This window comes from Fulmarus glacialis, unplaced genomic scaffold (assembly GCF_000690835.1).
Source record: "Fulmarus glacialis isolate BGI_N327 unplaced genomic scaffold, ASM69083v1 scaffold43959, whole genome shotgun sequence".
Classification (NCBI taxonomy): Eukaryota; Metazoa; Chordata; class Aves; order Procellariiformes; family Procellariidae; genus Fulmarus; species Fulmarus glacialis.
In genome coordinates this window covers 1-13,503 of record NW_009236047.1, presented here as the reverse complement: position 1 = coordinate 13,503, position 13,503 = coordinate 1, and the positions used below count along the sequence as shown (strand labels likewise).

The window sequence follows — 13,503 nt, the reverse complement described above, 5'->3', positions numbered from 1 at the left end:
GGGAGCGGTGCTCCCCCTCCCCCGGCTGCGGCCCTCTGTGAGGCGGTAGCCGGCGGAGTCCTCGTCAGGGGAGTCCTCACGGATCTGGGAGGGGGAAGATCGCTTCCAGGGCTGACTCGTGCTGCTGTTGGAAGTAACTAAATACGTATGAACTAAGGGTGATTTTCCGTACATCTGGGAATGCCTGCGTTGATGTCTTGAAATCTTAAAGCTGATGGCTGATACAGATGACGTGAGTTGCTGGGCTCCGGAGGAAGGAATAGTGTTATAAATCATGTGTTGCTGTGTTACGCGCCACCAAAGCTCATTACAGCTCATGTATATACACCAAAGATTACACTTACCAGAGGCAGATGCGTCTGGAGATTCTCAGCTTTGTTTATAAATAATTTTAAAATCCAAATCTGAATTCCAAAGTAACTTCCATTCCCTCTGGTTTTTGTTTTGTTTTGTTTTGTTTTGTTTTGTTTTGTTTTCTACCAGCCTCACTGACCTTGCCCCATCACTTCAAACCATTTGGCGTTGGTTTTATGTGCTGCCTTCTGTCCTTCGGAGCTGTGAACTGGAGGCTTTTGGTTTATGTTCAGGTTTTTATTCTGTTGGCACTTCTAGTTCATACCATAATGATAGTCTATGTGGAATATATAGGGCTTATAGTTTCTAGTCAAGTTGTGCTCTAACTGAAGTGATTCAAACACTGTTGCAAAGTGGTTTTATTGCAGAGAAATATTTGCATTTTTAAACTCTTCTGGCAGTGTCTTTGTCATCATAAACTTTGTATTTTCCGTTGCAGGGGATTTGACTTAATTTATTGCCAATTAACAAACTTTTAATTACTTATTCTAGTATTGAAAAATAAAGAAGACGAAAGATCACGTAGGGGAAATACCCCAGCTTCCCTCTGGACACCTCTCCTCGCCGCTTCTTGGCCTCAGTCCCTTGGATGAGGCTATGGGGAGCACGAGATTGGGCTCAGCGTGTTGTGATTGCTTTTTTTGCCTCTCCATGCTTCTGTCTCCACTTCTCTGGCATGGGCTCCTCCACTTTCTGCAGACCCCTCAGAGGCGTACCTGCCCTGTGTCTTCTTCTGTGTGTCTGCCCCTGCATGGGTGTCTCTCTGCTCTAGTCCTGCTCAGGTAACTTTTCTTGTGCCTCCTTTTTCTCCAGTGTCCTCCTGTCTTCACATTTCTCCTACCCTGGTACCTCTTCCTCTGCTCTGCTGTCTCTTGGCCTTGTTTTTTTGGTTTCTCACTTAACAAAGGTTGACTGTTCTTTGTATTGTCTTTTTTTTTTTTTTCTTTTACATTCAAGGCTGGAGTTGAGGTATATGTATACCCTACATTATAAAACATGCTGAGGAGCATATGTTGAATGACAGTAGTGTATAAGACACAATGTAAAGCACAAGTATTTTAGAATGCAGCATAATATGAGTTCGTGGTGGTGGAGACTGAAATTCTTCATATGAATGTTTTTCTATGCTTTGTATGAAGTGTCATATGGAACATGTAACTTGAGCTCAAGGAGTATTTATTTCACAGAATTGAAATACCTCCAGGCACACAGATCTCTGTATGACTAGTTTAATTTTGTATTGTATCATAATAAATTCTGAAGCTAAAGAAAGGCAATGAAATAGATGAGTTAATGGATTTCATAGGGCACTTCTGATAATCATTAACTGTAGTTTGAAGTCTTCCTCTTTATTGCTCTCCTTCACCACATACTTAAGCAATTGTGGTCCTCACAGAACTGGTGGTTTTTTGGTGTTATGTGCTGAAAACTTTTGTTCCTAGGATAAAAAAAAAAAAAAGGCAAAACCAAAAGGGGTGCAGATGGTCTCTTTCCTCCAACCAAGTCACCTCTTCGTGTATACTCTGCGAAGTGGTGGTTTTCACCGAGGGTGACTGGTCTGTTGCAGCACACTAGCTACCACTTGAGTTACCATAGTCAGGCAGTGCCTTCTCCAAGTCATTCTTGCAGCTGAAATACAATTTTTCTTTATTTTTTTGAGGGCTAGCTTTGACTCATTTGCCTAAGTGCTTTGCCTTCATTACTGCTTTTATTACCTCATATACCTCACTACTGGGAAGTGTCCTGAAGTGAAGGCACGCTGCTTCCTAGCAGCGAAGACTTCTTTGCAGAATGAACACACATCTCTTGCGAGATGTTTGCTGGTGGCCTGGTAGGGTATGTGGTTTGCTTGTGATGGCCCATAGTAAAGCCTTCAGTGATAGCTGAAGTTGTACCTGCATCTCAGTACCACTCTTGTTACTGTTTAACATGCTTAGATTATGGAGCAACATTTTCAGAAATGACTACTGATTTAGAGAAGCTGAGCTCAACATAATGTATTGCAGCAGTGCAGAGCTGCTCAGCAGGGCAAGGATTTTTAAGACCAGATGCACCTGCTGTTGTTCCTAGGTAGCTTTGCGACAGTGTGCTGTACTCGGGTGCTCTGATGTGCTGTTGCACTGTGTTCTGAAATAAGCCAAAGGCAAACAGTGCTTCCAAAGAGGCAGCACTTCTTTGCTTGGCTCAGATACTTGAGTCCAGCTGTTTCCTACTATTATCTCTTCATCAAGGCAAGTGGTAGGAGAAAAGGGGTCTGTAAAATGAATTACGAGAGCCTGACCACTGACAAGTTTAAGATTTATTGAGCTAGGGCATAGCTTTTAATCTCAGAATCCAAAGTAACTCACAATGAACGCACTGTCTTCATCGCTGTTTCTACAGAGCATGCTGTTGGTTGCTCTACAGCTCCTCACTTAGCCACTGACACAAATAGTATTCGGGCAGAAGAGCACAGCTTACCACCTGGAGCTGTTAAGTGCATCTGTTCTCACCTAGAGAGAGATACATTTCTGCACAGTTCACTACTGCAGCTGAGTACAATATATGGATATTATGCCTAGAAGAAAGCATCATTTGCCCTTACAAATTCGGGTAAAATCTCTGTGCTGTGTTACTATATCGAAGTGCTTTTTAGTTAGCACTTAGAAGAAAGGGTAAGAGTGGAGGCTTGGGGAAGTGTACAAAAGCACTGAACTCTGGCTTAGCTGTGTTCACATTTCACATAATGATAATGCTTCTGCTGAGTTTAGCAGGACCAAGGTTAACCAAACACAAAAGTCTTATGAAAGGAGTTTCTGTAGCAGTGCATTGTAAAATCCACACAGATCAGTCTTAATCTATTCAACTTCTGAGGAACAAACATGCAGAAGCAATTACATCAGCTGTTTGCATAGATACATTAACCTTTCCACTTCACCTTCTGCCTGTACTTCTTCTGTAGTCCAGTTTGGGTCTTTCTCATTTGCAGGCTCGCTAAAGATACCAAGACATGTCAATTCATACCTCAAAAAAAGAAAAACGATTTCTTTTTACCTCAGAATCTGTTGCTGAAGGACATTCTGGTAAGTAAAAATGCTGATTGAATCTTTGCTTTTATTGATACTTGCACTGAAGAATGCTATCTGAAGAAAGTTCAGTCGTATTTCCCCCAATGGAGAGAAGAAAGAATCAATTAATTATTTTGAATGGACTTCATATTAGTGTCTTTGTTTGCTTGACAAGAATTTGTCTTATTTGTTTAGTATGCATATAATCTAGTGTAGACAACTTTAAACTTTTGCTTAAGAGAAAAAAACATGGAGAGGTCTTCAACAGGTAGACTTGGAGCTGCCACATATACTGTAATTACAACTTCATTTCAAATTCTGTAATAAAAAAATATTACTTGATCCACACACTTATTGTATGTGATCACTGAATTCTGAATCTCTGAAACGTTTGGAATACTAAGCATTGATTTTCATCAGAGCTGCATTCCAGATACTGCTATAATGGTACATATGCCTCTTTTGCCACATTGTTCTCCTTAACACAAGTTTACATATGCTGTAGGCTGTTGTATTTTCGAGATCTGGGACTGCAAGACAATGCTTCAGCTCTAATGGCTGTTCATTAAATTCAGCTGTTTTTCACACAGCTTTGTTTACACAAATATGTATCTAGAAGCTATGTTAACTGATGGACTGGAAGATGTTTGGACCTCCAGCAGACATACTAGTGACTCAAATTTACATTAAAGGTAGCAACAGTTCGTTTTACGGACGAACCTTCAAATGGAGCATTTTAATGTTAAGACTAAAAATAACATTACCTCTTACTTTTTCCATAGTAGGAGGAAAGACAAAAAAACTAATAATGAGAAAATGAGGGTGATGTCAAACACTGAAGGTTTGCAACCAAGTTCTTCTTGTGTGTCTGTGTTCTTGGGATTCTTATTCATTAGGTGGGAATGGCACAGTATGAGACCAGTTATATTAGTCTGTCTGTCCAGCCCCTAGTGAACAGCCCAACAGCTGCAAGACCACTGCAGCATGTAGCATCATAGCTTGAACCACCACAACCACTTGTTTGCTTTAAAACACTGCACTGTATGTTGTAATGGTGCAAATAGCTGAAGGCAATAAAACTTATCAGTCCTGCTTCAGCATCTGACCTTCTGGTGTGAATCAATTTCGCAATCTTCAGGACTCAGGGTTGTTGACAAACTAGCCAGATGACAAACTTTGGAACCTGGCATTACTGATTTTATACTTGATTGCATAAATGATTTCTGGGTCTGAAATCATGACCACATGATGTTTCTGTCTTTCATCTTATGTCCTTGTGTCTTCAAACTGCGGTCAACTTTTATCAGTGAGGGTGCAATATAACTTAAGTAACTGACCAGGATTCTGATTCTCTGAGTAAATATACTAGCAAGACTATTTCAGTAAGATAATGCTTGAGCTAGGGATCAATGCAGTACAAATAACTGAAGACAGGCTTTACAGCTATCAAGTTGGCTTTTTTGTTGTTGTTGCTTTTTTCCAAGCCTCTAAATTGTTGGACTTACTTTGCAAATGCTTATGAAATGCACATTTAAATGTTTAGCTTCAGCTCAATTGGGGAAAACACTAGAAACAAAACATAAAGGTACTGAAATTGCTCATTGAGATTCTGAAAGTTATGCCAGTTAAGAAGACACCTGTGCACCTCCGTAAGGAAATCTCATGTGACATTGAGATCACTGTAGCCTGTGTGAATAAAAGGGGCACATACATTTTTAGCACTTGTGCTTTGCTTTAGCCTGTTTTTAGTTTGTGTTTGAATGAGGTAGTACTGATGGTGCAATGGTTTATCCATTCAAAGCTACAGGCTAGCATGTTTCACTTTTCCTTGCTTTTAGATTATACTAGAAGATACTACTCTACACTTCTCATATTAATTCAATTTGCACTTAAACTTTGCATTGAATTACAGATCTTTTGGGGTACAGAATAATTCTACTCTTACCTTATAATTTCATTCTGATGTTTTGTTTGCTTCCAAACCAGATTACCCTTAAATAAGTAGTTTAAGGTGGACATTCAGTTATCCTTCTTTATTAACTTCCTCTTTGGGCCCTCAAGCCTTGCATATATATAATGGTACTCACTCCTGCAAGAGAATTTATTTTAGACTGGCAATTACATAGATAATTATCTAGGCTGTTGCAAACCATATACGCACTTGGCTCATTGATACAGACAGTGTTGTAGATCCAGCTGTGTAGTTGTGTGGCTGAACGCATTTTGGATACCTTTTTTTGTAATGATGGTGGGTGAAGATTAATGTGTGTTCCTCATGTTGTTTCTTCAGATATGCAACCTTTCAAAGCTGTACTTTTGAAGAAATAATATGGATTGCTTTTACCTGGTTAAGTTACCCTGATGAGAAAAAGAATCTCAATTTGTCCCCTAAATTGTTCATTAGCTTTTAACAAACCAAATACGATTGGCATACTCAGGTCTTACTTGGACAATAAGTCATAGGTTCTAAAGAGAGAATAGGTAAAAACTTTTTTCTGCAGTGCTTTTGTCCTTAAAAAAAGACCAAAACTCAGAAATATAACTGTGGAAACTTGTGGGTGGCCAATGCTTGTCCCTTAGAGAATGTTTGCAGATGCTTTTATAAACTCAAATGAGCCGGATAGTTAATGGATAATTGCAGGAGTGGTCTTCAATCTAATGTACCTGTTTGCAGGGAGAGTGATGCCTCTTGTCATCCAAAAAAGTTCACACATGAGATCTCAGAAGTCCCCCCTGGAGGTATGAAGGGATAAACACTGCCTTAAGTGCAGACCTCTGATAGTGATAAGATGTAGATCAAAAGAGGTAATTCACACAGAAAATGCAATACAAAGTTTAAAATAAAGAGGGGAAGAATGCAAAACCCCTACAGAAATGTCTTAGCTTAAATACTTCTTCCAAAGTTACTTCTTGTATCTTCTGTTCTCCTTAAAGTAATACTTAAGGATGCCTTTGCAGGCCTTTTTCATTGTCGCCTCACCTGGGAGGCTGCTGGCCTTTGCAGATGATAGTAAAATGTCAGCTAGGATTGACTTGAGGAGAAGAGTGAAAACAGGGTAAGACATACCTTTCAGAATATAAGTTGCTAAAATTGCCTCTTGGCAGATGCTCTATAAACAGAAGTCTCTTGCCCACTGGAAATGAAATTTTATTAAGAAATCACTTTTTTGTTTTTATCACAAAAAGAAATGTTATATCTGTCTTATTTTTGTCTTCTAGATAAGATGTGTGATCAGATAAGTGATGCTGTTCTAGATGCTCATCTCAGTATTGATCCAGATGCCAGAGTTGCCTGTGGTAAGTATAATACAGATAGAAAAACAGATTAATGAAGTACAACAAGTAATCTATGTTGATACAACATCCCATGATCCAAAATTCTTGCAATAGCTGGCTGGCAGTCAACACTTCCACAGTCAGTAAAGAGGCCAACTCTGGCATACTGACTCAGAGGAGAAGGGAAGGCAGGAAAAAAGCTGCGAAAAATGAACAGAAAAAAGGAAATACATAGTACTCCAGTATAAATTAAAAATGATGAAATGTAAGAAATAGATCAGGAGAAGCAGTGCTATCCAGGGAAAACTATGGTTGACAAGGCTAATGATAATGAAGAATCTAAGAAAATCAGGGAAAAAGAGAACTGAAGAATATGTCAAGATGCATTTCTTTGTGGAGTGAGTAAAAGGTGTTAGTAAAACTCAAAATCCAAAAGTGCTAAATAGATATTTACTGTGCCTTTACAGAAGCAGGGTGATGCCCTTGGTTCACAGGAAGGTAAGTGCACAGTTCATGTGAATGTGATTCGGAGCAAAGTGGCTTACCTTTTTCTTGGGGCTTTCTGTTAGGACTACCCTGTATTCTACACTGATGTCACTAGCTGCCGGAGTTTATTCGGGTCTGTATCTGACGACGGAGTGGGAGTCGCGGTACCGGAGTAATGATGAGTCCCAATGTGGGTATGGTCATTCTCCTTTATTACAGCTTATAGCAGCACTTATATAGCCCCCAACCTTATACATGCGCCTCGTGTGAGATAATGATTGGTTACATGCAATTGTTCACGCGCTTGTAACTCAGCTATGATTTGTGCTAGCCTTCTGTCCACGCGCCTAAAGCTTATTCTTTATTGGAAACTACAATTTGCGTAAGCAACCTGTTACACGCCTGCTTCAGGATACAATTCTGCTTTTACTTGAATACTTCAGCAGCATTGTTTCTCATTTCTTATCATCAAGGACAGGCCAAGACTGTGAGTTTGCAAAGTCAGGAGACTATGTCCCTATTGTTCACAGCATGGGTTGCTCAGAGACATTAAATCATGTCCCTTTTCTGTTAACCATTCCTCCACAACTAGCAACATCACCTCTTCCAGAGGGTAAGAACATACCATCAAATTGGAATGAGCTGGGTTGCCAATGGAGAATGGACATAGAAAAGGAATGTTTCTAAAGAGCTCTATGAATGCAGTCATTTTGTTCTTAGAACAAGCCATCAAGGCCATAGTTATAGCACAGAGGACTAGCTGCATCCCACAAATACAGTGATCTAATATGACGCTTCATCTGAAAAATCTTATGTGATCCTTGATGCATAGATGTCAGCAGTGAGGAGACATGGGGGGAAGGGTTTAGCATATGTATTAGACTTGGTGAAGCATGTATTTCAGTATTGCAGGCAGTTATGCTTCCAAAACTGCTGAAAAGCTGGAGATGGTAACAGAGAAATGCTGCAAAAATGACAAGGACTGAAAAATGTGTCGTAAGAGATGTGAGAAACATGATCAGTTTGTCTTACCAAAAAAGAAGACTGAAATGTGACATGATTACATAGATAAATCCCTGATTTCTGTAATCTGTTGGGAAAAAAAATCAAAACTGCTGACTGGAATCAGAAAACTTGAGTATAACATTAAAGCGTAAATCTGGAAAAGATAAAACTATTGCCCAGACACAGAGTTTGCTAAAACAGTAGTGGGCTGGAGAACAGAAAGCAGTTATGGCACTCAATACAGGGTTTACCAGGTGAAAATTAGAATTTCTGTTTAGTTGTGCAGACCTTGCCTCAAAGTTTCAGAAAAAAATCTCAAAGCATTATGTAAGTGCTAAGTTCCTGTAACACTGTATTTTACAAAACTATGAAATGTAGTTTATGGAGATGTTGAAACTAGCTTCTATCTACCAGTAGAAATAGGTATCTGTGGTTCTCTGAGTTTTATTTGCTGCTTGGACTTTTAGGATCAGCAAGTTTTGCATACGAAGTTCTGAATTATTACACTGGCACTTACACAGCTGGTCTCTCTTTGTGCTGCCAACACACTGGGTAGCAGTAAAGCCAAGCAAGAGAATACTGGCTGCAAGTAGCATAAAGCAGAAGGCAGAATAATTATTCTACTTCCTCTCTGAAGCCAAATGCTTTCTTGAAAAAAAAGTCCTTCCCAGCGCGCCCAACAAATGAGACTCAAGACAGAAAATTAACTAACCAAGTTGTACTAACCAAGACAGTACAAAAGAGAAGGTGGAAGTTGTTACCTACTAATGGTGTTCAAAATGTTCTTTTGAAGAGACTTAAACATGTAAGAAATCACCCCCAGTGAAGAGCCCAAAACTTCATATGGTAACTTTCTCTTGAGTAGAGCAGATGGGGGTGTTCCTTGGGCTCACTTATAAGTGGCAGCTATAGTGCAGCTCCTGAGCTGTGTTTTCTTTTGGTTGAATTAAATTTCAGTCAGGATGGGAAGCAGTCAAAGGCAGCAAGATGAATCTCTCTTATCCTGATACTAAAAAAGCATCATCATGCCATGAAGTCTCGCATCACCATCCAGCTTTGCTTGGCTGTAATGGGCCTGGGAGAGTTTCTAGGAACTGTTGGTGGTGACTGCAGCCTTATTCTTCCATCCCTCTAAGCCCCAGTTCCCCAACTTTGTGTTCTTCCAGAGAGGCTTCCTCTTATTGTAGTGACCACACTGGAAAAGCTGAGAGCTGTTCTTTTCTGCCTCACACCTGTAATATAGGGTCTCTTCCCTCAGCACAGGATTCACAGCACCATATATGCTTCACACATGTAGGTGGTCTGCTAGGTTGTAGCAGACAGGAAAAGCACTGCTGGTCAGTAGAGCAGGGGCACAAGACTGAGTGTGAAAAAAATGATACCAGGATACCCTGCACTGTAGTGACATCACTACCTGGGCTTGATCTGCTGTATACATTTAGGGCTACTATATTATTATGGACTCTCACTGTGTCCACAGTATAATTCAGAGATCCCATGCCAGCTAGGACGTAGCTTAATAGTTCAATATAGACTAATTCCTCTTGCAGACAAATAGAGAAAGCTTGCCCTGTGCTAAGTTCTCAACTGTTTGTCTGGGTTATCTAAGCTAAGCTGCCAATTAAAGCTAGCTTGATTATCTTTATGTGATGCTGCAGTCTTTAGTTGTGCAATTTTATAGCATGTTCCTGCCTGTAATACTTAATCTTGAAACCAAATAAAATTATTCAAATAAGATGGTGGCTGGATGATAGAAGTGATGGATGAAATTCAGTGTAGGCTAATACAAGGGGGAAGGGAGCAATCTTATCCCCATATATAGAAAATAAGGTTTGCAGTTCACTGCAAGCATTCAGATGAGAGATTTTGGGGTTGTAATAGACATGTTTCTATGAAAAGAGTCGGTGCTCAGTAGCAGTAAAAACACAAGCTGACTGTTAGGGCTTGCTGGGAAAGGATTGAAGAGTGGAACGGAGAACATTATTAAGTCATATAAATCCATGGTTGCCTGTCTTGAATACTGTGTGCAATCTGTTTGTCTTTCCCCATCCCAAAAAAGGCTATAGTAAGATTGTACGGCAAGAGTAACAAATATGATCATAGCCGCACAGTGTCTTTCAGTGAGTAGCCTAAGCTTCCTCAGTCTGGAAAAGAGAGGTTTGAATTAGATATGAAATAGAGCTATACAGTTGTAGGTTGTGTTGATGTGGTGAATTTTTTGTGATTGTTTGCTATATGTTTTAACACAAAACAGAAAAGTTTGGAGGCCAGGTGGATGCTTGAAACAAACAATGAAATAAAATATGAAATGATTCTGCACAAAATTTGTAATGAAGTTGCATAGCTTCTTGCTCCAGGATCCTGTAGATGCTAAAAGTTTTCATGGTTGCCAAGAGCAACTGGATGAATTACTGTAACAAAAATCTGTCAAAGACTGGTAATGCCATCTGTTAATAAATGATATCCCTTTAGCTTCAGGAAGACCCTGAGCTGAAATTGTTGGAGACCAGGAAAGTATTTGGAGAAGTAGCACTATATACTTGATCTGTTCTTACAGACATTTGCTGCTGGCCACTGTGGAGGTAGGATAATTGTGTAAGATGAACGCCCCCCATGCAGGCATTTTAATGTTCATAACAGCCGAAGAGTGGTTGCACACAGACCTATATGTATGCTAAGGCTTTACACTGAGTTTCCTCTATGAGTAATTCTTTGTTCATAGAACCATCTTCAAGATCTGTAACTGTAAAATAGTAGCAGTAAGATTCTGATGTTTTATCTTTTTTCTACAGAGTGTGTAGCAAAAACTGGAATGATTTTGCTTTGTGGAGAGATCACATCCCAGGCTATAGTAGATTACCAACAAATTGTAAGAGAGACCCTTAAGAGGATAGGGTATGATGACTCTTCCAAAGGTGAGCGAGATCCTTCATGTGTTCACTCTGTTCTGCATGTGGCCAAAGTAATGTTTTTATGATCTTCCGGAAAATAAAATTAAATATGTATCCAGGCCTAGGAGAAAACTGTACAGATGTTGGTATGCATTTTTCAGTGCCTAGTACTAAAGGAACTATTTTAAGTTGGCATACTTGAAAAATACTTATTCTTGAAAGTGCCAGGTACCTCTTGCTTCTCTGATGCAGAAGAACTAGAGTTTGCGTAAATGTCAGAAGGTGGTTACATCTGCAGGTTTGTACACTGAAAGCTTTAATGCTGGTGTTCCTTGTCCTTGCGGTGCATATGCCTATGAAACTCGTAGTTCACACCCAAGGGAATTCTTTATGTATTCTTAATATATTTCCCAAAGTAGCTTCCTTTCAGCAGTTGAACCCCTTACATGACTATTGCCCTTCAATCTTCCCATTTCATGCATGACCTGTATGGCTTTTCTCTAATTCTATTGAACGCTATAACCTACTACAGGAAAAACTGAATACCAGACTCTGGTAACATTTTCCACTCTCCTCTCCCAGCTTTAATACCTAAGTGGTTTGAACCCTAGTCAACATAAGCAATGTAACCAGCTTTGGTGGGGTAGCTTTTAGGATTATACTTAACCTCTCAGTTTCAATACTCAACTTTCAAGTAATACCACTAACTTGCCCACATCCTGAGACTGTTATATAAATGCGCTGATTGTCTGCTTCTATTAGCAATACGAAACCTAGTATAGGAAGCTTACATGCTTAGAGTTTTAAAAGTTTTAGTCAAGGTAACTAGATAATCCCTAAAAGCTTCTCTAGCAATTTGTGAACTCTCAAGAATGTATGACCTAACTTTACAAAACTTCCTTCACTAGGACTGGACTATAAGACTTGCACAGTTTTAGTGGCCTTAGAACAACAGTGTAAAGAGATCAAGCATGCTGTCTCCTATGGCAAGAGTGACGATGACATTGGAGCAGGGGATCAGGTAATGGGGCTTAATTCCAGGCATTTACTCAAATTTAGTTTATGCACAGGCAGTTAGAATTGCATTGGACCAGAGCCCTTCCTTAAAAGCTATTGTGCAAAGTGTAAGAATTAGCAGCTAAACACTGTCCACTCTCTTAATTACCGGAAGTGGAAAAAAGTAACACGGCCTTCATTAGTTTCAGTGAAAGTGGCTTTTCCCATATCCAGTGGCCTTACTGGATAGAGCTACAATTAAGGTATATATATATTTTTGTCAGTAGGTGTTAGTTTCTGATCTTTCAAGTCTTTTAGGTAGCTTGGTTTTACTTAGGCATCAAATGCTCTGTTATTTTACTTCTCATGTGTGGAGAGAAGACTGAGCAGTCTTTATGAGCTTTTTGTCTATTAAGTCGTTGCAGTGGATTCTTATGGACACTTAAGGCAGAGTCATTCTTGGGAACCAGACCCTGCTGTAGCTCTGATTCTTGTGCATGCAGATACATAAATGTTATTTCATGGTTATATTACAAAGTGGATTCACCCTGCATGTTACTGCTGTCTCTTTCTAGCCTTGGGTGGTTTTAAAGTACTATGTGGCAAAGACAGGCACAGAAATGGAAAGAGAACATGGAAATGAATGGCTTATTTCACTGTTTTTCAATGCAGTTCCCTGTTTCTCAATGCAGGGTTTGATGTTTGGCTATGCCACTGAAGAAACTGAAGAATGTATGCCCTTAACAGTCCTCCTGGCACACAAACTGGCTGCAAGGATAAAGGCTCTGAAACAGAATGGAACATGGCCCTGGGTTAGACCAGATGGAAAAACACAGGTTTGTAACGTAGATGCATAAACTGTAAGGGTGAGAAACAATAGAAATCATTTACCCTGTCTGCTACTAAATCAGAATTAATGTTTGTCAAAAATGGTGCTGTCATTTTCACATTCCAAGGTCGTGTGAGTTTCATATGGTACATTTGTGTGAACCACACATGGTTTGTTTAAACTGTTCTTAGCAGGTTTCTTCAAAGTAACACTTGTATTTTGCTTCTTTTCCCCTAAAGATTAAGATGATTAACAAATTACTACAATCAGCTGGTTTTTTTCAGCATTCCAGAAGCATGAACTGGGATAGTGCTATGGTTTCTTGGTTAAAACAGGGCTGTTCTTGATTCAAACGTCATATATACTGTCCTGCTTCCAGCTGGGACAGAATTAACTTTCTTCCCAGTAGCTGGGAGTGTGTTTTGTGTTTTGTGTTTGGTATGAGAGGAGTGTTGATGGCACATGGATGCTTTGGTTGTTGCTGGGTGGTGCTTGCACCGGGGACTTTTCAGCCTCCCATGCTCTGCCAAGTGCAGGGGAAGCTGGTGGGGGGAGCATAGGCGGGGTGGTTGATCCAACTGGCCAATGGCGTATTCTATACCATGGGACATCATGCTCA

The 13,503-nt window shown here is 39.8% G+C and overlaps 1 protein-coding gene across 1 annotated transcript; it reads left to right on the top strand.

Annotated features, from left to right (window-relative positions):
* Nucleotides 1–3,343: 3,343 nt before the first annotated feature.
* Nucleotides 3,344–12,891, top strand: LOC104082946 (the record flags this gene model as incomplete). Its single annotated transcript, XM_009586234.1, has 5 exons — nucleotides 3,344–3,416; nucleotides 6,621–6,698; nucleotides 10,961–11,083; nucleotides 11,968–12,080; nucleotides 12,748–12,891. Coding segments are annotated over exons 1-5 (531 nt in total), but the record flags the coding sequence as incomplete, so codon positions are not given.
* Nucleotides 12,892–13,503: the final 612 nt, after the last annotated feature.